Genomic DNA, 23,888 nt, shown 5'->3' on the forward strand with positions numbered 1-23,888 from the left:
TTCATGCTGCTGCCTAGCTTAAGGAGGCAGGAGGTATCATATTACATCAAAGCTAGATAAGAAATTCATATTGGGGGAAAGTAAATTGCATTACTTCTATTGATTGTTTAAATTAAAAAAAAATATATATATATTGTTTGACAGGTGAGGTAGCTTACAGGATTCTACGGAAGTTTGAAAAAGTAATTCTTGATGTGAATAGAAAAACTTGTAGTATTTTGCAGAAACTCAAATTATTGATGTTTGACTTGTGAATTTGTGTCAGAACAAAGATGTACAAATGTATTGATGGTTGTGTAATTCTGGAATTCATTTTCCCCCTCTTCTCCTTTTCAAATGCACAGAGGTTGGCCAGCCAGAAAGCCCAGCCATCACGATTTGTCAGTGCCAATATTCCTGCAAATAAATTCAAGAACAGATTGCTCAACATCCAGCCATGTAAGTAGCATCTCCATGTTGTGGATACCTGTTGTCATTTTGTTGTTCTTATGGAACTTGAATAGGGTAAGAAAATGGATTCACTGATTGTGCTAAATATGTGTGAATAGGGGAATTTATAGACGTTTATCTAGCAGATATTGATTATTTAGGTTTAGGACGAACCAATTAATTCACCAGCCAAAAGAAGAAAAAGGAGCTATTTAGATTCTTGTTCAGGGGCATAAATGTCATGACAATATTTTGAACCCCAGATTTACATGTTCAAGGTCAGGTGCCTAAGACCACTTTGCATGGCAGATTTCTCTATTAGGGTGACAAAACCTCAAGTCTAAAAAGAAATTGGAATGTTTAGGACAGTTTATGATAAACAACATAACTGTCATACACAAGAATCATAAGTCACCAGGTAAAAAGTTAAACGAGTATACTTGGAGAGGAATGAATTCATCATTTTCCCTTATAGTTCAGCGATGATACATGATGATGAGGATTTACAAAAGAGGATATTGTTTAAAGTGTAATCCTAACTGGTTATTTGCTCGTTTGTTCCCCAGATGAAGGTAATCGTGTGTGTCTGCAGCCAATCCGAGGGGTCGAAGGATCAGACTACATCAATGCAAGTCATATTGACGTAAGTCTCAAGCCATCTTCAGTTTTGACTTTAAAAAAAGATAGAGAAAAGTGGATGGGGAAAAAAAGAAAAGGGGATACGAACCCCATCCTCTTTCTTCTCTGAAGTTTGTGTGTTTCATTGGCATTTGTCCCTTCTCATGGGACTGGGCGTTTCATTTTCCTGCAATGGCAGCTTGTATAGAGCTGCCAAGTAGTACTGATTTTCAGTATTTAGTACTGAAAAATTAGAAAAATACTGATAGTTTAATGTAAAATACCGATTTCTAAAGTTTCAGCTTGTCCTATGGTATTCTTTGAAAATACTGATTTCCTCACCGAAATACTGATTTTCAACTTTAAAAATACTGAAATGTTCTTTTTCAGGTTGGCAGCTCTGCTTATATGTCTTTGGAATCAGTATAGCAATTACCAGTGGGGTGTTACAGAAAAATGTTTGTTACCAATGACTTTACAAACGACTGGTGATACCTTCTTTGGTGTTATCCTCTATTTCTCTTTCATTTACATGTAACACAAAATGGTATCACCAGTCACGAGTACAGTCGTTTGTAACATCTTTATGAAACAACCGCCAAGGTTCCCAAAGCACACAGCTTAGTAAATGATTATTCACTTAATTGTTACAATTGATTTCATATTGTGGTCAATGCAGTCACTCATAAAAATTGCTCTCTGATCAATTGCTAGGGCTTGTGTTATGAAGCCCTGAAGGATATGTTTTTGTATGTTCTTTAATGTTCCCTCCAAGTCTCTATCTGTCTGTGTTTGCAATATTAATTCCTTTTCTATTAATGAGAACCCAGTATCCCTACTATGATGGTAGGACTCTATTTATTATTAATTTTTTGTCATCATTCTTTGTTTTGAATCCCAGGGTTACAGACAGAGGAATGCCTACATCGCCACCCAAGGACCTCTGGCCGAGACGACGGAAGACTTCTGGAGGATGCTCTGGGAACAGAACTCGACCATCATTGTCATGCTGTCTAAGCTCAGAGAGATGGGAAGGGTGGGTAGTAGAATAATCATCCAACAATTATTAAGAATCAGATTGAAGTACAATATTTACGATCATTCAAGGAAATGAAGAAAACTACAGGTAGTCTTATCCAATCGAAAGGTCACTTGATATAACACCTTTTCCTTTTGGATACAAAACGTTCTGGGAACAAAACCCAAGCATCATTGTCAAAAAAGTTTTGGTCATTTTCAGGACCAAAAATATGCCCACAAAAGAATACATGGTGTACCATGCATCCTTGACATTGCCTCATTATTTTTCATTACACCTCGCATTGTTCTGTATTTCACATTTTTCTCATTTTTCTGTTTGCTACTTTTTTGCCACAGGAGAAATGTCATCAATACTGGCCCGCTGAGAGGTCAGCTCGTTACCAATACTTTGTGGTTGATCCAATGTCAGAATACAACATGCCTCAGTATATCCTTAGAGAGTTCAAGGTCACAGATGCCAGGGTGAGTGTGAAAGACTGTCCACTTTTATCCTTTCCCCTTACATTATGTTGCAGAATTTTATATGCAAATAATAGTTACATTTATATGGATTGTGGCTGTTCATTTGCCTTCTCATAATTATTTCAATTTTCAATTTAATTCAATTATTTTCAGATATTCTTATTTGAAAATTTAGATGATATATAGTTTACATAAACACTTGAATCTTACCTTTGTGTAATTATACTTTATTTTCAAGATATGAAGTATTTGATGGAGGTTTGATCAGATTTCATGAAAAATAGGACATAAACCTTTTTTCATTTATGCTTTACTCTGAATAGGACGGACAGTCAAGAACGATCCGACAGTTCCAATTCACGGACTGGCCAGAGCAAGGAGTGCCAAAGTCGGGAGAAGGCTTCATTGATTTCATCGGTCAAGTTCACAAAACTAAGGAGCAGTTTGGCCAGGAAGGACCAATAACAGTACACTGCAGGTCAGTTGATTGTCATGGATGGTTGGAGATGGATGGTTGTTTTGAATGTAATGCTGCTGCTTATAGTGGTTGTTCATCATCATTCTTCGTGATGATTCCCAGGAGCTGTGACAGTAGCGGTCATTGCAGTGATGGTTTTGGGGACGTTGCGGTTGATGTCTTGTTGATTGTTAGCAATGGTTATTGGGGTCTGTGACGAAAGCGGTCATAGCAGTGAATAAGGCAATAGTGGTTATAATTGAGATGGTTGTGATCAGATTGTGGTAGATGTGATTGTTTTGGTGATGGTCATAATCATCAAGAAATTAAATCAACCCTAGCCTCATCTCTTTCCTTGCAGTGCTGTAGTGGGAAGGACACAAGTCCTCATCACCCTCAATGATGATTACTTTTTTTTTCTTCAAAACATTGATGTGGTTTAATGGGTGTTTCATAAAGCTGTTCGTCAGTGCGACTTTAAAAACGACCGATGAAACTTTCTTACGTGCTAAATTATCACCAATGAACATTTAATGGTGAATATCATGTACCACGAGAAAGGATCACCTGTCATTCTTAAAGTCGCTCTTACAAACAGCTTTATGAAAGAGCCCCCGGGTTTAATAACAAGACACCCACTTTTCATGCATTCAGACAATGAGATGTCACCGTGTCATGTCTAACCTTGACACCCGATATCAAACCAAAATAATCCTTGTATCCTTGCAGTGCTGGAGTGGGTAGAACAGGAGTCTTCATCACCCTCAGCGTCGTCCTTGAGAGGATGCGATACGAGGGCATCGTTGACATGTTCCAGACCGTCAAGATGCTGAGGACTCAAAGGCCTGCTATGGTACAAACAGAGGTAAGCCCTCCAGAGGCTACTCTCTGGAAATTCTATAAAATATTTCATCTGTCCCCATTTTTACCATTCTTAAATGGATGGTCTGGGCTGAAATTATTTATAGCGTGATAAATAGAGCAGAATTCACTGAGCAATATGCTGAAAATTTCATCCAAATCGGATAACAAATAACAAAGTTATTGAATTTTAAAGTTTAGCAATATTATGTGAAAACGGTCATGAATATTCATGAGGTGGTCTGATGATGTCACATCCCCACTTGTTCTTTTATATTTTATTATATGAAATTAGGTTTATTAAAAAAAAATTCTCAAAGAACTAGAAAAATTGAATTGACAACTGATTTAGTGCATTAGATATTTATTGCTGCAACTTATTTCATTATAAGGGAGACATATTATTCACAAAAGTGTGAAATAATGAAAAAAATAATTTGATTTTATGTAATAACATAAGAAAACGGAAAGTGGGGATGTGACATCATCAGCCCACCTACTGAATATTCAATACGTCCGTTTTCACAAAACATTGCTAAACTTTAAACTTCAATTACTTTATTATTTGTTATCCGATTCTGCATTTTGCTCAGTGAATTCTACTCTATGTATTAAGATATAAATATTTTCAGCCAGGACCATCCCTTTAATTCACTTCATGAAATGCTCAACCATGGTAAATCACACCCTCTCATGTGAACTAAAAAATACAGACAAATCATATCATTTGTGTTGGAAATTAATTAACTTCAGTTAGGGTTCCAAATAAAAGGGGTCAGACTTACATACTCTAATGGAATTGCCCTCAATACATGTATGCTTCAAGGGTATTGTAAATAACCTTGATGTCCTGTAAAAGATTTGCAATCAGTCACTAAATGTCAGAGGCTAATCAATTTTCATCATTGCATGTGCATTTTGGTCATTTGGCATTAGATTGACATCTGTTATATTGGATAGGTTGGCAACGAACACTCAAAGATAAGATGTTCGGGGCCGAACATACTTTTAGATTATAAATTTTTATTTCAAATTTGCAATTGATCGCAAGTTTTGGGATCCTGGTTAAGGAGATTAATATCCAAAATTATGGTTTTTATTAACTTGAAGAGATTCACCCTTTGAATTTTACCCATAAGTACTTTTTTTTTGGTTTATATTAAAACAGCTGTTACAAACTAGTCATGCATATGTTACCCTGCAATCTTTTCATGTTCATCTCGTAAAAAAATCTTGGAGAATCTTTCAAGACAAAATATTTATCTGCACGGTAGGACTGCATTATATCTTATATTTTTCATTTGATAACGGTCTCATGGAAGTCTACCAATTTGGTCATATGTGCCACCCTTTGTAAATATCAGAAGTAAATGAATGCAAATAAATAATGCAATGTACTGAAGCATTTCTTTCTTTTTCTCTTCTCTACAGGATCAGTATCAGTTCTGCTATCATGCTGCACTGGAGTACCTTGGTTCATTTGATCACTACACATAGACTCCTTCCCAGTCTCCACCTTGGAGCACCTATCTAGCAACAGTACTCCAAAAGACAATGAAATATTAGAGAGGTACTTACTATACACCTGGGGTTCAAAGTCTATATTTTGCACTCAGACAGAATGAGAGATCTCCACTTTCAAGAAACTTGAGCAAATAAAGTGGACAATTTTTTTTTTACAGTGATTTTGTCTTCTACCCCACGGTTGATATGTTAGCTGTGTATAAACTTCTTGAAAATGGCGGATGGGAGTCCGTCGTTCAGTCATCAAACGTCCTTCCAAGAACGGATTGTCGCAAGACTTGGTAGAAAGGATCTTATCTATGCATATGCTTCAGCCCGGACAGAGCATTGAAGGTTGTAGCAATACGGACAAGTACTTCAAACTAGTAAAAACATTGATCGACAGCAAGCATAGCTTGGAGTATCATACGGCCAGAAATGTTACAATAGAATCTTAATGCACCAATAAGATGCTTCACAGGCAAAATTAAACTGAAGTTACTTGTCAGAGCTAGTTGTATTCATATTCAGTCATGCTGCCTGCTTTTGTAGTCACCGCTTTCACTGTGTTTTTATTTTGCAAATGAGGAACAGATACTGTGCACTGAGTTAAGCATTGACTGATATATTTATGAGAGATTTTCGTCAAGCACTGGTAGTGTTTATAGAGAGGAAGAATAGCATCGACTCGCTTCAGTTGGTTGGAGCGCAAGACTTAAGAATACTGTTAACATAGAACTGATGGATGCAGGAGTGTTGTCCATGCATCGGACAAGATCTCTCAAAAGTGGATTTCATATCGAGTATGGAACAAGCAGACTATTTTTATAAAACAGACATGGTCACAAGAAGTGGATTATGGATGGTGGCACCAGGCATAGGTTCTTTGGATTGGCTAATGTTCGTCAACATGATAATGAGTATCACAGCATATAGATTACTAGATGATTTGGTATATCACAATGTTTATTCTAGGTATCAATGATTATTGTCACATTCGAATCACGTAGCATGCATCGGATTTTGACAATAGGCGTTTGACACGAAATGAAATGAGTAGATTTGTGTTAGTACATACTTTAAGATGTTCAGAACTTTACTTCCATTCGTAACACCATGTTTCTTTTTAACCATTTTCAAATCACTGATTTTAAATCAAATTATTATTTGAATTAAAAATCCTTGATTTTAACACCATGTTTTTGTTTTCAAATCACTGATTTTAAAGCATTGATCTCAAATTAAAAACCCTTGATTTTAACACCATGTTTTTGTTTTCTAATCACTGATTTTCAAAGCATTGATCTCAAATTAAAAACCCTCAATTGTAACACCGTGTTTTTGTTTTCAAATCACTGATTTTGAATAAAATCATTTATTTCAATTAAATCCCCCAAACTTCCAAAACAAGATATCAAGTCATTTCAACAATTTTGTAGGATCACAAAGCTTGATTCTGGAGATAGATTTAGGACAATAGGACTTACATTAGGTATTTAGTTTGGGATTCCAACATACATGATTAGCATGTGTAATTTATGTGAGTACTAAAAACTTCTAATAAAACATGGGTTTGTGAGTTTTGATTTTTATCATAAATGTATAAGTACTATACTAGTCCATGTACTAAAACACAATTAGTGACTCGTATGTTTGAATGAAAAAAAATGACATGCAAGTGGTTTAGCTGCATGGATGCAGCAGATTATGTGTCCAGACGAAAAATATACCAAGGAAGTTTTTTTTAAGAAAGGCAGATGTATCTTTGAATATGTTTCTTACACCACTAGCAAGCAAAGATTTTGAGCAAATTGTTCATTGAATAGGCTTAAATAGCAAGAGTAATCACAGGTCCTTATTTTGAATTTTACATGTTCGTTTTTAGCTTACATTGGATCTTAAGAAAAGCATTTTCAGATATACCAGACGACCTCAAATCTATAGGAATAGATTTCCGAAGATTTTTCAAAGAAGATTTTTCTTGCAATGCGTTTGCAACAAATCCACGACAGAAGTTGAAGTAGTAGTGATCATTTTCTTGTACAGAACGTTTATTTTAGCCATGCAATTTTGCTTTGAATTTGATATTTTCTTGTGCTGAATTGAGTAATGTACTTCAGTTGATAGATATGTACTATACAGTTGATTACATCTGAATGTGTATGTTATGTTCTCTTTAAATGCTGTGTGTAAAGTACTAGCTGCAGTATTATATTCATTTTTTTTTTACTATCCATTGAGTACAGTTACTTCTTCTAATGTTTATATTCATTGATACTGCCAATATTTTTTGTGTAATATAGGATGTCTTGCATTTCATACATTTTGCTCATTTTTTTCAAAACTCTTTCTATTCGTCTGTCTCTTGCCCCTCTTTGTCAATTCTTTTCTTTTTCTACTCCTCTTTTTTTCTTTCTCTTTGTCTCTCTTTCTCCCTCACCTCAATCTTTCTCTATCAGTCTCTCTCTCTTGTCTTTTTCTCTCTGTGTCTTTCTGTATATTCCCCCCCCCCTCTCTCTCGTTCTCTCTCCTGTCCCTATGAAGACTGAATAATATTACCGAAGATTTTGTTCCAATCTTCATATTTTTTATTCCATAAGTATTTTTATATGTCATATATCATATATGGAGTGATGAATCATAAGTTGAAAAAAAAACCCAGACATTTTTAGAATTTACATATGAATTTGTCCATTGGATAACAAACAATCTCATGTTTTCCCATAAAATACACATTTTTCAATTTCTCTCTGTATCAAATGTTTTCATACATGAGTGAATATTGAATTGTTACTTTTAAAAATTTCAGTATTTTAGCCATTATCAGTTTGATGTTTTTAGTATTAACTTCCACTTGTTACGATTGAATACAATTTCATGATATTGAGAGCAATTTGTTTCATTGTCATATTACGATCATGGTTCTTGTTCCAAGCTAAAGAAATTGTTTTGTTCACAATGATCCATCTTTGTTAAGTCATTATTCAATAAGAGAAAATTTATTTGAATTTAGTGTTTATTTTATTGCTTGAATAGGATTTTATTGTCTCATTCGCTGAAATGTCCTTCGAATCGAAGATTTTATGATTCTTTTTAACAAGTTTTATGCCTTTTAAACTAAACTAAACCCCCTTTGTTCTATTTGATTGGTGTTTTATTGTGTGAAGTTTCACCACTTTGAGAACAAAACGACAAAGCTGTACTTTAACATCATTCTTCTTTGAAACAGATGAATATAACTTGTATGATTGTTTATTTAAAAACTTTTTCTCTTCTGATCATCAGTTTGGTGCTTTTAAGAGTTAAGAGAAAAAAAGATTGGATGCTCTTTTTTGAATCCTGTAAATTCAGGTTAACTTTTTGAAAACCAGCATCGCAGTGTATTCACAGTTTTTTGTTTATCATATTGATAAAATAGTGGCTTTTGACAAATTAATGTATGTAAGTGTAAATATAAATAGACGTACTTGACCTCCATGGTCCGAATCTATGTTTGGAATTCTTTTGTTTTATCATGAAGTGGACCATTCTCGTTGTTAATTTCTTGTAATCGTTTTATTTTTTAAAGTCATGTGTCTTTTTCTTCTCTTTTATCTGGCTTTTAAAAGTAAAAATACACTTTAAGAAATGTCCTAAAGCTGTAATATTTATTCAGGATTTCATGTCGATATCTTCCTTTTAGCTTGTAAAGCAATTGAAAGTGTATTATTCTACAGGGCAAGATGTACAATAAAACTTGGCAAACACATCACTTGGTAATATGATTAAATTTTTTTTTAATTTTTCCTTTGATACAAAATTGGCATGGGAGACATTTCTTTCAGCAAGATAAATGATATCAAACTTGGCCCCCGTAAAAATTGAAATATTTTGTAGATCTTGACATTGCTCAGTTTGAATGCTGCACCATCAGTTAATACAGTACAGTATGACCATTATCGTTATCTCCCTCAATAAAGCAATAATCATGATACATGTATATCACAATGCAATACTTTGCATAAGTGGGATATATGCGAGGTATTTGTCGATATCTGTAATATACCAGCCAAAGTATATCCATATTCTTCCCTTGATCATCAGCTCTTTATTTTCTTCCTTTGTAAATTCGCCATCTGCACAACTCAATTTGTTTTCCTTTGTATTTATAGTGCACTTCAAAGTTATGTGATTTATATTTGTCATGTGTGTTAATAATTACTCTTCTCCCACAACTATAAGATGTACGGCGTGTTATAATTGTTCTGTATTTCAATTTCTATAATTGTTATTACCTCCTCCTAAATATTGACTCGTTCTTGAGTCATATTTTTCTCTTTTTTCGGTGTTACAATGTGAATAGACTTTGCCATACTATTATCATAAGAAAGATGTAAATTTTGGTATTCTTGTTTGTATTGAAGAGAAAAAAAAGTTGAAGATCTGTAAGTATAGGAAGGGAAATATTTTGCCAGCTTTTGTATAAAAACAAAACACAAAGAAGAAACCTTCCTGATCTTTTGTGCATAGCGTGTATGTTTTAGTTTAAGGTTGAGTTTATAGGTTCAGATACATGTATACAATAAATGTATATATGCTTTAAGTTCATTTATAAAAAAAGAAGTTCATGTATTTCTTTCTAGACAGTTATTGTCTATCCTGCTCATTTTAAGTAATTGTAACAAGCATTAATAAAGAATTTCATACATAAGATGCACTTTTGAAACTCTGTTTTGTGCTTGTTATTGGCAGTGGTGTGGGGATTTTAGAGTGTTTCCACATGGTTTGTGCGTGTTATTGGCAGTGGTGTGGGGATTTTAGAGTGTTTCCACATGGTTTGTGCGTGTTATTGGCAGTGGTGTGGGGATTTTAGAGTGTTTCCACATGGTTTGTGCGTGTTATTGGCAGTGGTGTGGGGATTTTAGAGTGTTTCCACATGGTTTGTGCGTGTTATTGGCAGTGGTGTGGGGATTTTAGAGTGTTTCCACATGGTTTGTGCGTGTTATTGGCAGTGGTGTGGGGATTTTAGAGTGTTTCCACATGGTTTGTGCGTGTTATTGGCAGTGGTGTGGGGATTTTAGAGTGTTTCCACATGGTTTGTGCATGTTATTGGCAGTGGTGTGGGGATTTTAGAGTGTTTCCACATGGTTTGTGCGTGTTATTGGCAGTGGTGTGGGGATTTTAGAGTGTTTCCACATGGTTTGTGCGTGTTATTGGCAGTGGTGTGGGGATTTTAGAGTGTTTCCACATGGTTTGTGCATGTTATTGGCAGTGGTGTGGGGATTTTAGAGTGTTTCCACATGGTTTGTGCATGTTATTGGCAGTGGTGTGGGGATTTTAGAGTGTTTCCACATGGTTTGTGCGTGTTATTGGCAGTGGTGTGGGGATTTTAGAGTGTTTCCACATGGTTTGTGCATGTTATTGGCAGTGGTGTGGGGATTTTAGAGTGTTTCCACATGGTTTGTGCATGTTATTGGCAGTGGTGTGGGGATTTTAGAGTGTTTCCACATGGTTTGTGCGTGTTATTGGCAGTGGTGTGGGGATTTTAGAGTGTTTCCACATGGTTTGATCATTTTGAAAGAAATGGGAAAGAAAAGAGACTTAGGAAGGGATTATGTTGAGAAGAAACATAAGTGAGGATGAGAGAGAGAGAGAGAAGAAGAGGGACAGAGATAGTAAGTGAATAATAACCATTGGTGAAATTGATGCGAGAGACTATCACTTTTAAGGCAATGAGAATAAAGCTATCTTTCTGAAATGAAGCCGTGAATAGACTGTATTATAATTATTCAAATTATAAAAGAAGTGAGAGTTTGTTAGTGGACATACAAGATGTCAGAGTGACCCCTCGTGTTTCGGGGAAGAAGGCCAGGCCTCCAACTAAAATTTTAATAGCTAAAAAGCAAAAAATGACGAGTGGTAGGGAATCCCGTACCTTTACAGAGAGTCAGTATGAAAGGTTCCAACATGGTTCTCACGCAAGAACACATCGCACGCGTCCCGACAACGAAAACAAAGAAGGGTATATAGAACAACATTTTCTTACTCTTTTCTTTTCTCTTTTATTAATAATAATAATTAACATCATTTATATAGCGCTTATCATAAAGAAAGTCTCTAAGCGCTTAAGGAAAATAAATAGAAAAATTTCAGCTGAAATCAAATTATTTGTGGCAGTTATTTGTACACAGTGGCATAATGGGGGATATTACATTTGTACTGCATGGCAGCACCTTGCGTTTGTGTCTTGATTATTACAAGGTATATGGGGGCAAATCTCAAGTCGGTTTTCAAACACAAGTAAATTACCACCTCCCTGTCATTTCTCTGTAAAAATACATGGCCTGGGAAGCCCTGGGTGCTGAAACACCCCTCCATCAATTTCTCTAGGGCACCCCACCGACCCCTCTTAGAAAATTGCTCCCTGGCTTTCCCCAATTTAATCAAATCTGTTTTGTTTAACCATGGACCCTACCACGGTTAAACTATGAATCTTCTAGAAAATATGTAAAATATGCTGAATTATGTTATGGAACAAAATACCTACAGAAAAAGAAAGGATGCCAATCTCTTGCCTCTTTCAAAATCAGTAATAAATATATAACTGATATATTTTAAAAATACCTTATTGGCGCCTCTAAATAAATCTGAAACATGAGGAAATTGCCTTGTCACCCACCTATATATTTAGATGTTTATACAGGACATTCTCTCTCTCCCTCTCTCTTCTATGATTATTATGATTATGGTTTTGGGAGCCCAGCCTAGAGGCAATTGTCCTGTGCTGGCTACCCCATATTCTAATTTATTTATTTTCTATTGTATTTTTTCTTTATTTTTATTTGTATACATTGTATTCTTTCTACTTGAATTGTATGTTATATGTTGTGATTGAGAATTATTCAATGAAATAAATGAATGAATGCTGAAATCATATTATTTTCAACCTGAAGTACCCCTTTAAACCTTAATAATATAAGAACATTTTGTGAACCGCTAGAGTTATATCCGTGTGAGTGAAAAAAAAAACACGACACCTCACAAATTCCCAATTTAAGGAAAGTATGTTCTGAACATAATTTTTATAGCCCGAAAATGCATCTTTTCCAAAACAATTTAACACAATATTTATGTAGTATATCTTCACGCATGGACAATCAGGAGATATTTTTTTCACTTTGAGGTAATTCGCCATTGGCGCCAAAGTAAGGCATGGCTGCAATGAATGAATCCAGATGCCAATGATATCGTAATCCTACATGATTATTTGAAATTGAATTGAGAATTGATACATAAAAGTGTATATTAAGCAATTATTGAAAAGATGTTTTGTTACAATTGTATATGGTAACCGTTGTAGGATTATGACACCATTGACATCTAGATTCATAATGCAGTCATGTCTTACTTTGGCGGAAATCAAAATTTACATCACTGCAAAGAATACCTACCAGTTATCAGAGCGTGAAGAAATACCACATTATTTGGGAGAAGACTCGCGCAATATTGATTCTTTTCTACATGAAGCAATCCCGGAAGCAATACGCCATTGCTGCACTGGAAACCACATTAAACTGTTATTTGTATATTTTTTCGACAAATTTGCCTTGTATGTAACAATATCTAACATTTGGCATTTCATTTAATTTGTGCACTGATTCAGGATGTTGAATTCCCAGTGTTCCCATTACGCACTGCACGTCCAATCAGTTGTACCTTGCATTCGCATTCTGGAAGCGAGTTGTACTTTTGAACTTCTCGGTAAGTACATAGCTTAAGAAATATATATATGCAGGCCGTTATGGCTTTATCATTATTATGTGAGAACAAAAACATGATCCTCGGCTATATTAAATCATTAGAAAGTTGCGCCAAGAGTACAAGGAAAAATACAATTTTAAATCTCTTCATTACCTATAGCGTTCCCTCGAAAGGCATTTTTGTATACTCCATGTAGTATGACAAAAATCATTTTTCTCCCGCTTAGATTTTGTGAAAATGTATTTCAACAATTATGTGCTGTAGAAGCCCAACTGTAATTGTAAGACATATCAATTATAACTCATGGTCCAGTATAGATTTCAAATAGTTACTGAAAACCAGTGGCGTACCGTGGGTCACGGCATGGGGGGGGGGGGGGCACCAGCAAAAAACATTGAGTCACTTAGGAAATCTGTCTATTTCTCCACAAAACAGGTAAAGATTTTTCCACAAAGTCGGGTATTTTGAAGCATGATTGCTTAAAGACTTTTTTAAGGAGGCGCGAATCGCGATAGCTCAGTAGGTAGAGGCAGGGTGACCAGACGTCCCTTATTTCCCGGGACTGCGTACATGTCCCGTACGTATTTTGCTCCTTTGTCCCGGCGTCCCGACACACCCTTCCCGGTACGCCTATTTGTCCCGTATTTCAGAATATTAATATTTCAGAACATTTAACAGTGACGAATTTTCATTAAATAACCAACAGATGACGAAGCAGAGACAACAATTAAATCGATAGCTGTACATAGACTTTTGCAAGTTCTGCGGTCATTCTCTTGCTAATAACCCAATACATTGCAAACGAACTGGCCTCCGTGTGTGGCAGGCTGTTAGCTAGGCGTGTAGAATCGGAGAAAACAATCTCACATGATAAACAGTTTTTCCACCAAAATAATCACAAAAATAGGCGGGAAATTCTTATAATTATATTATGGATTCTAAGATTCATTATTTGGAGATGTGATTGGAGGAACAAGTGATTGACTTTTCATAGATCTAGTTATTTCAGCTTTCGTTTTGAGTCTTGGTGTGTACGATGCCGCAATGTTTAATCTAATTTTTTTAAGTCTGACAATTTGTTTCACTTTGAAATTTTATTCATTTTTAAAACATTTCACTTCATGAAATTTTTAAAATACATTAAAAAAAAAACCAAATAACATTATGGTTTTTATTAGATGATAGGATTTGTTTTGTTTGCTTGAACTTTTTCATTTTCTTTCTTTTCTATCCTATCCTTCCTGCTTGCCCTGTTTTGTTCCATCTATCTTTATTTCCTATCTTTCTTTCCTGAATATTTTTTTCTCCCTCTCTGTTCATTTTTCTTTCTCGACTTCTTTCTTTTACTTTCCTTTTTTATCAAATTTCCTTTTTTATTTCCTTCATTCTTTCTTTCCTTAGAAATAACTTGGCTTCTTTTCGTCTTCCTCTCCTGTTTCTCTTCATTCTTTCTTTCCTTCCACTGCTTTCTCTTTGTTCGTTCTCTTCTCCCTTCGTTCTTTCATCCCTGCCTCTCTTTCTTCCTTTCTTTATTTTATTTTTTTCCTTCTAATATTTATTCTTTTCCCTTTTTATTTCTTTCTTTCCCTTTCTTGCTTCCTCCCTTCCTGTTTTCTTCTTTCTTTCAAAGAATGAAGGAAACATTTTCTTTCCTCCTCCTTTTTTCTTACCTTTTTCCCTTTAATTCTTTCCTTTATTTTGTCTTTCACACATTTATTCATCTTTCCTTCCTTTCTTTTTTCTATGTTCATTTCAAAGAATGACGGAAATTTATCTCTTTTATTCTTTCCTTCATCCTTCTTTTATTCTAACTTTCTGTTATTTTTTTCCTTTTCCTTCACTTTCTTTCCTTCTCAATTCATCACTTTTCTTTCGTTCACCCATCCTTCCAATTCCTTATATTTTTTCACAAGTCTAACACTGTGTGTGGGCTTCTTTGTTGATCTTTGTTTGTCAATTGTCCCGTATTTCATTTTGTGAAATCTGGTCACCCTGGGTAGAGGTGTTACAGGCCTATAATTCATTTACAATCGCTTGCTGATTTCTGTGTAACATTATAATCTTATTTTATTTTTAGCACATGCGGAATTATGGGGGGGGGGGCAAACATATCGTTTGCCCCCCCAATATTTTCATTGGTGGGGCGATCGCCCCCCCCCCATAATCGACGCCTCTGCTAGAGCGGGGCTTTCGGATTTCGGTAACCTGGGTTCGATTCCCAATTGGTGCGCTACGGTGCGCTTTGGTAAGGCATTCATCCTCATCACCAGGTCCGTCGGAGGGGACCTTAAGCAGTCGGTCCTCTAGTTGCTTGCTTGTATAAGCATTCATGCTTTCTTAGCAATCAGCAGGGCCCTATCCACGGAGGATTATTCTATTACTGGGGGTGCTGAGCATTGTCGCAGCACCCCAGTAATAATCCTCTGTGATGGCCAGGCAATCAGGTAAAAAATTACATTTGCCATTTACTATTTTCAAACTTCCAAAAATATTTTTTTACAATACTACCTCTTCTCGTATTTTGACTCTGTCAAATACCATGGGTTTTGGTTTCCTTTAATTAAGCATTTTGGAAAGCCATTAAAGGAAGAAACCTCAAATGGCAAACAACAGTTTTGTCATGATTCGATTTTGATAACTAGCGTTTGCATCGATGTTGATTTTAGAAATTAAGTCATTTTATTACATTTTATTCTGCCCACATCTCTTACAGGTCCCTTAATTAATCATTGCAAACGGTCCGGTAAGAGATCTTCAAACATCGCAACATGGCATCAAGATTTCCTGAAGGAAACCTGGTTCAGCTAAAACCTAGAAAAGGTCATGACATGACATGGTCATGTGACAAGCATGGTGAGCCAATCGCATTTTACTGTAAGGAACACGGATTACCCGTATGCGATCGATGCGCTATCAAAAACCATTGTCAAAAACCATGTGAACTAGACGACATCGAGGATGTCATCTTCGAGAGAAGGAGAAAGCTGGATGAGAAACGACCAAAAATACAGGAGCTTCAGAAGCAAATTAAAGCCCTCGACTCGAAAATAAAGACTGCTTCAGCTTCTGGAGATACTCACCTCCAGATAATTAAGAACAGCATTCAAGGAGCATATAACGACAAGATGAAATCTGTTGAGGAAAAGGGGAACCGGATGGTTAGGATGATCAATGAGGAGGCAGATGAGGAGATACGACTCGCAAATGAGAAGAGAGAAAAGCGGATCAAGGATTGCAACACTGAGAGAGAAAAGGAGCGAAAAAACATCAAAGACAAAGAAACAAAACTTCTATCAGATACAAAAACAATCAGTGAAATCGTTTCAAAGAAGATCAAAGATCTTTCTAATAAGAATCAGCATCTAATAAATACTATTACGAATGTTCAATCAACCATCAGTCGTATAAACCAACATGAGGAATCACTGGTGAATGAGGCTCCTCAAGTACTTGCATCTATTGATGAAAATATAAGTATTCATAAAGATGTCAGCGACTGTCTAGACCGAATACAGAGTGAAGTTGAGAGAGTGACGTTTGTAGAGTGGGAAGTAGGTGGAGAATACTATGGTAAAATTGATGGGTATATCGGGCAATGGGAATCTTTCAGGTCAATTAACATTCCATCTTTTGTTAAATACCCGTTGGTGCGTGGTTTGATCGGTGATGATGAGATATGTGTGCAAGACGGATATAACAAAGACATGTATGTGACAAACATCAGCGCTGATCAGCACGCAGAGAAAGTCATGGATGGAGGTAGGAGCACGTGGATTATGTCATGTTCCTCCGTAGACAGAAACATAATAGTATGTGGTAAGGGGAGAAAGGATTACACGGGTGGCAGGTTGGATACCCACATCACTCTCTATGACAGACAATGGAAGATGATTAGAGACATCAGCATACCACGGAATGGAAGCGACAGTAGTGTGTATGCCGATGTTGACAGGGATGGGATGATCCTCGCTGCTCAGTACGATCAGTCTAATATCTACATCATTAACCATAGGCGGATCCAGGGGGGGGGGCCGAGGGGCCGGGCCCCCCCTATTGGCGGAGCAAAAAAAAAGAAAAAAAGGGGGAAAGATCAAAAAAAAAAGGAAGGGAAAAGAGAGGAGAAAAGAAGAAAGGCAAACATAAGAGGAGGAACATGATTGAATAAAATAACATGAGGGGAAGACTTTGAAAATATTTTTTTGAAAAATCTATTTGTTAGGATATAAAATTTTCGCTCGCGCTTCGCGCTCGCATTGTCTTTTCGGGGATTTGCATATCTTGCTCAATATGAAGCTTAAAATATCAAACTTTGAAGTCAATATACAAAACATATTTCAGCTGGGAAATTGAACTTTCATTATTTTGTTTGATTTACAAATAGATTTTTAAAAAAGTGCTCTGTAAAAATGTCTGTGTTATGGTCTGAATATTATCATTTTCTGCTTGCGCTGTGCGCTCGCAAAATTTGATTTGTCAGGTACCTATTATTTTCCTGTATTCCATAAAGTTCTCAAAATATCCCTATTCAGGTCAGATTGTCAAAACGTATCAGCTAGCGCTGCACGCTAGCATTTTGATTATTGAGTTATGTACATCCCAATATTAATTCTAAATCAAACTACATTGATGACAGTTTATCAAAAATTTCGGCTCGCGATTTCCGCTCGCATTGATAGATATTGTCATGCATCTTATGCATAATTACAAAAGTGCTTTAAATGTCCAGTTTTCAGGCCATAACAGATTTCGCGCTCTCATGCTTAGGAAGAGAAATAGGAAGATAGTCATCATTTTCATATGATGACATAATGCCCTTTTAGAATATGTCCCGGTCCTATGTAAAAACTCAAAGTAATAATAATAAAATACATCAGCTCTTTTTTAACTGTGATCCATCACAATTCACAATTTTCCCACAAAGTGTTTGCAATACAGAGCTTAAATTGACCCTTTGTTATATAGATCGGAATATCATATATTTTTAGCTCGCGCTATGCGCTCGCTTTATTGATTTTCATGATAAGAAAGGTACTTAGTCCCAAATTCTAGGTGGAAATCTAAAACACATGTTTATTCAGATACGCAGATTGTTCTCTATTTAAATCATTATCCAGTTTCAGATCGCAATATCAAAAAGTGTCTGCTCGCGCTTTGCGCTCGCATTATTAATGTATAAAAATTGATAATAACTTATCCTTTTCATTATTTACAAAACATGATTAGAGTGTCCAGAATTTTTCCGCTCGCGCTTCGCATCAATAAAGTTTAGTTTATATACATAGAGTCCTTCCAAGATTACAAAAAGTGCTTAGAATTTCCATTATTCAGGTAAAAAAGGTCAAAATTTTTCAGCTCGCGCTTCGCGCTCGCAATATTTGAATGTTAAAATATGTAACGTCTTCATGGCTAAAAGCAAGCAGTCCATAACACGTACAATTTCGAGCAGTTCAAAACGTATACAAAAATTTTCTGCTCGCGCTCTGCGCTCGCATTATTAATGTAAGGAAGATCCCCACTTACTCATCCTTTTCATGATTTACAAAACTAATTTAAGAGTGTCTTGTTCAGTAGGTCTAAATATCGACATTTTTTGCTCACGCTTCGTGCTCGCATGTTTAATTATATACCTATTCTGTTAAGTTACAAAAAGTGCTAAGAATTTCCATTCCTTAGGTAAAAATGTCAAAAACTTTCGGCTCGCACTTCGCGCTCGCATTATTTGATTTTTTAAAATATGTAACGTCTTCATGGCTAATTGCAAGCAAGTATTTAACAGTACCTTTTCCATCACTTCATTTCTGCTCACTCTTTACGTTCGTATAAACTTGCATACACATCTTTTTTTCAGGAAAACAAACATTTCCGAGAATGTTCAAAATTTTATGAAAAAGTACATAAGATTTCCAAAAATTTAGCTCGCGCTTCGCGCTCGCATTATATAAATAAGGGTTATGGTATTACACATTTATGTTTCATAAGAATAAAGCTAAAAAGTGACCATTAGGACTACCCCTTCAAAGAAACAAAAAATCCCGGCAAAAATCATATTCGAGCGGCCGATCGGGGAAAATATGGCTGAAAAAATTCCGGGCCCCCCCTATTGGCGAAGGCTGGATCCGCCTAATATCTACATCATTAACCCTGCTTATGACACGATAAATAATACCATTACGATGCAGGGTAAGAAGGTGAGGGGTGAAGTGCAAGCCTTGTCATCAGGTGATGTCGTTGTGAAGACAGGTGATAACGAATTTACTGTCATCTCACGATCAGGAGAAGAGAAGGCTTTCATACACTGCCATGAGTGGGTCGTATCAGAGTGTTGCGTTGACAAACAGACAGACACACTCTACATCGTGCACTGGGATGGAGCGCGTACCTACGCAGTTGATCAGATGTCGCGTGATGGTATCATTCAGGCAAAGAAGATCATGGAATATCCGAGATCAGATCGCTCTCACTGGCTCAGCCCTTGTCTTATCACTTCTTCTGGTAACCTCGTAGGATGTGATGGAGACACCCTCTTTCTTCACAAGAAGGCCTTTGTCTTGTAAATGATTCCATTCCCGGATTCCATTTGGATTTCCCATCCATACTTTGGGCTGATTTCCGTTTGATCTTATTGTAGAAAGATATAGAAGAGCTTGTAATTGAATGGGAAGAAAGAAACAATGTAAAATCCAAGTTTCTTAGGGTACCTAACAGTGGCGTATCTTGGACAATCCTGCTCCTTTCATGATGGCATGACCATAACAAGCATGGTATAATTTTAAAGAGAATTGTGTAAAATTGGGAGTTGGAAAAACTTAATGGCCAAACTCAGATTTCCAAACTTTTATATACATATATATATATATATATATATATATATATATCAAATAAATAAAGTTACACAGATAACGTGTGGTTCATCAGTACTTTATTGATTTGAATTATATATATATATATATATATATATATATATATATATATATATATATATATATATATATATATATATATTGTCATTGTTCAAAACTCACCTTCACCCGACAAAGGAATATATAATTGGTATAGTGTCGAAAATCTGTCTATCTGACGGTCAATCGGATCGGGCTCGCCCTAGCTACTAACCGTCTCTGTGGTCTAGTGGTTAAGGCACCGGCGTTCAAAGCTGGGGGCCCGGGTTCGATTCCCGGCAGAGACATTTTTTCGGCATCACCAATTTTTCCAAAGGGTAGATAGCTCTGGGGAACCTTGATTTAAGCTACGCCTACCATTGTTCTCTTCATCCATTTCTTACAATATATATATATATATATATATATATATATATGTATGTATAGAAATAGTCTGCTTCTGCATATGGAATAAAGTAATCACAAAAGGTTTAGTAAATACCGTGGAAATAAAATCGTAGATTTGGAAAGGAGCATAGCTCTAAAAAAACATCAGAATATATACATGATATATATATCATATTTGGTGAACACACTATCAGTCAAAATAAAAGGTAACTCAATACGAGTGTGATTATTATTCAATATTAAGACGTTTAGACAGAATATTGGTCGCTTTTATTTGTACTCATAAACATGATGCGTATATCAACTAAACAATGAATGTAATCTGGCGCTGCTAATCAAGTGCAAGCTGAAATCCTGGAAAAAAAAATATTAAACAAAAAAAAAGAAATTGTTTTGGAATTTATAAAGAAATTGTTTTGGAATTTATAGAGATGATAGGTATTGTTACGATACTGCAACAAATAACAATTAAAAAATTTAGTTTTGAATTTGATCTCTCCTTTTTATGATAAGAAATAGATCAATCATACACTAAACAAAACAAAAATAATAATCTCACATCTCTTGAAGTGTCGGTTCTGATTAGTCCATAAATGTATATTCCAAATGATATACAAATACAAGTTGGCTGGCAAAGGTTCCTTATTAATGCTGGCGATGATGAAATATGATGTTGAAACACGATGAATAATAAGAGTCGTAACGAGTTGAAATGTCTGTGAAGACGATGTTGATGATGATTGACAGTACTGATAAATTCAGCAATCCATGGGTTGAAAGGCGTTCATTAAACAGGTTGATGATATCGATGAGAACTGAGGATTCCTCTCTCAAAGTAAGTGTAAACAGTTCATTGATGGCGTGCATTAATTCCACAGAAGATAAATGTTGTATTCCAGTTGGAAATAAACAATGTTTGACATAAAGTCTGGTGTGAAACTCTGAGTTCTGATCTGAAGAAAGAAACTGCCACCTTATATGTATAAATTTCTACTATTCTGGAAGCTTCTAGTGTTGTCTTTAAAAAAGAACATTCTCATTCTTTCTAGAGCAGTTCAATTCTAGAAGACGCTCGAATTACCTCAGTGAAATTAACAAAGTAAACAAAATAGCTATCCTTTTGTAATTTTGCACTGCTGGCAGGCTCTGATGTTTAGCAGTCTATATTGTCTATCTTTGTATATTCCAGAAATAACAAAAAATATGCATGCCTAACAAAACTTTACAGAGGCATTCTGGAATATTCTTAATCATTATATGCTATGAATATCCTTATGGGGGGGGGGGTGGACCAGCAAAAAAATTGAGTCACTTAGTGAGCGCGCTTTAATTTGCGCGCTCAGTTGCCAGGTATACTGACCTAATAGAGACATTTTAAGGCAGTGCCATTAAACGGATATGTATCTCACTGATCAAATAATGTGAGCGCGAAGCGCGAGCTGAAAATGTTGATATTCAGACCTAAAAAGGGACATCATAAGCAAACTTTTGTTATAATGATACGTACCTGTCTCGCTAAACAAACAATACGAGCGCGAGCCAAAATTTTTGTATATATTGTCCCCAAAAAGGGACATTTTAAGGACTATATTTTAGGAATCAAATTAAGAGTATACATATCTCACCATACTCATCTAATGTGAGTGTCAAGCGCTTGCTGAATTTGTTAGAATTACATCTAAAGATACGTAGTCTAAGCACTAGTAGTCATTGTAATCATGATTAAAACGTATGCCTTTCACTAATCAAATTGCGCGAGCTGAAAATTGAGGAAATTCAGTTCTGAAGAGGGGCATTTTTAGGCTTGTTTCGGGGCTTGTTTGTAGGAATTCACGAATACCATAAAATGACAATTCGTTTCAATATTATACTATATCTTGTGTTTGAGTACATTATCGTATTTCGGGATTATATTGATCCGTAAACATAGTATATACAAGTAATTGTTGATACAAGTAATATTTGAGAGATTGACATAAAAAGGTACATTGTATTGCACATGAAGATATATACGTATGATTAATATGAATGTTTGAGCGGTAAGCAACAGGATAAACATAAAGAACAAAATAAACATACGGCAATAAGGAGCAAAGAAATAGTAATAAAGTCAAGTTATCAGGATACTAAGCATATACTAAACTGTATGGGGGTAAAAAGAGCTATGAAACTATATGAAGTGGCTTGTTGGGGCGGGTGAGACTGTAAATTAAACAAAGAAATGAGTCGAAAAGGTATGTACAGGGTTCAATAATTGTCAAAGATATTTATGCATATATATATGTATATATATATATATATATATGTATATTCAAAATATATATATAATTATTACACAGGATCAGATAATGATTAAAGAAGTGGTTACCTATCATTCCAGTGTCTGGGAGTGTGTCGGCTAGGTGTGCAGGTATGAGGTAAAGTGAAGTGAAGTGCATGTACGTGTGCGTGCGTGTGTGTGCGTGTGTGGGGGCATGTAATGGGTCATTGGTTCTAATTATCAACATTGATTCCGTTCTGTACATAGAACATGATGCGCTGCAATACACGTTGTGCGAAGGGCCCTCTTCCTTTATATATATATATATATATATATATATATATATATATATATATATATATATATATATATATATATATATATATATATATATATATATATATATATATATATATATATATATATATATATATATATATATATAGTTATATGCACACCCTGGTCGGTATGCAAATGAGGAGACTGATGATATCATCCACTTATTATTTTTTTTTGTATTTTTATAATATAAAATATTTTAATTTTCTCCTCATTGTCAATTGAAACAACGATAATTCCTCCCTGAACATATGGAATTAGCACTGTTTAATACTTATATGTCAAGTTGGTCCATATTACCAAATTCATAAAAAAATAAATACTGTTTAATTCAAACAATAAAAAATAAAAGAAATAGTGAGTAACAACATCGACTGTCTAATTTGCAAGTCACTAACTTGTGCATATCACTGCTTTTTGAAAAATAAGCGAAACTGTAAAATGTCATAACTTTCTTATTTTACATCCAATTTTGATGAAATTTTCAGTGTTATGCTAGTTTGATTTTTCCTCTATTTATTCAAATCAACATTTTCCTGTGGTGGACTTGACCTTAAATTATTATTTTGCTCTCCAACATTAAGTTCAAATCTCAGAATCACAACACAGAGACTTGAAATAAACTCACAAAAAGATACTTTAATTTCAAAGGGATGGTCCGGGATGAAAGTATCTGAACAAGATGCGTATGTAACTAGATAATTACTGCGAGCGCGAAGCGCGACCAGAAATTGTTAATATGGGTTCTGGCTTGATGGGAAAGGGACCTGTTAAGGAAGCTTTGCAGTTAGCCATTGTTACGCTACATATTTCAAAATAATGTGAACGCGAAGCGCAAGCTGAAAATATGTTGACATTCCGACCTAAAAAAGTTTGACATTCTAAATAATTT

General features: G+C 35.3%; 2 protein-coding genes across 3 annotated transcripts in view; both read left to right on the forward strand.

Annotated features, from left to right (window-relative positions):
- LOC121423593 (tyrosine-protein phosphatase Lar-like) overlaps positions 1–7,117 on the forward strand; it is a 66,565-nt gene extending 59,448 nt beyond the window's left edge. For both annotated transcript variants that reach the window (XM_041618968.1, XM_041618969.1), the window contains 7 exons: positions 345–438; positions 996–1,072; positions 1,949–2,083; positions 2,425–2,550; positions 2,874–3,028; positions 3,737–3,872; positions 5,300–7,117. In XM_041618968.1, the coding sequence (XP_041474902.1) occupies positions 345–438; positions 996–1,072; positions 1,949–2,083; positions 2,425–2,550; positions 2,874–3,028; positions 3,737–3,872; positions 5,300–5,365 (789 nt within the window). In that variant the 3' untranslated portion in view covers positions 5,366–7,117. The remainder of the gene's footprint in view (positions 1–344; positions 439–995; positions 1,073–1,948; positions 2,084–2,424; positions 2,551–2,873; positions 3,029–3,736; positions 3,873–5,299) is intronic.
- Positions 7,118–12,690: 5,573 nt separating this feature from the next.
- Positions 12,691–19,859, forward strand: LOC121423594. Its single transcript, XM_041618970.1, has 3 exons — positions 12,691–13,111; positions 15,825–17,109; positions 19,243–19,859. Exons 2-3 carry the CDS (start codon positions 15,880–15,882, stop codon positions 19,663–19,665), a joined length of 1,653 nt encoding a protein of 550 aa, XP_041474904.1. The 5' UTR covers positions 12,691–13,111; positions 15,825–15,879; the 3' UTR covers positions 19,666–19,859.
- The last annotated feature ends 4,029 nt before the right edge of the window (positions 19,860–23,888 follow it).

This window comes from Lytechinus variegatus, chromosome 11 (assembly GCF_018143015.1).
Source record: "Lytechinus variegatus isolate NC3 chromosome 11, Lvar_3.0, whole genome shotgun sequence".
Lineage (NCBI taxonomy): Eukaryota > Metazoa > Echinodermata > Echinoidea > Temnopleuroida > Toxopneustidae > Lytechinus > Lytechinus variegatus.

Coding starts and splice junctions, on each gene's coding strand:
- LOC121423594 (XM_041618970.1), top strand. CDS start 15,880: ATGGCATCAAGATTTCCTGAAGGAAACCTGGTTCAGCTAAAACCTAGA. Junction 17,110..19,242: donor ACGATCAGTCTAATATCTAC/ATCATTAACCAT, acceptor CCTAATATCTAC/ATCATTAACCCTGCTTATGA.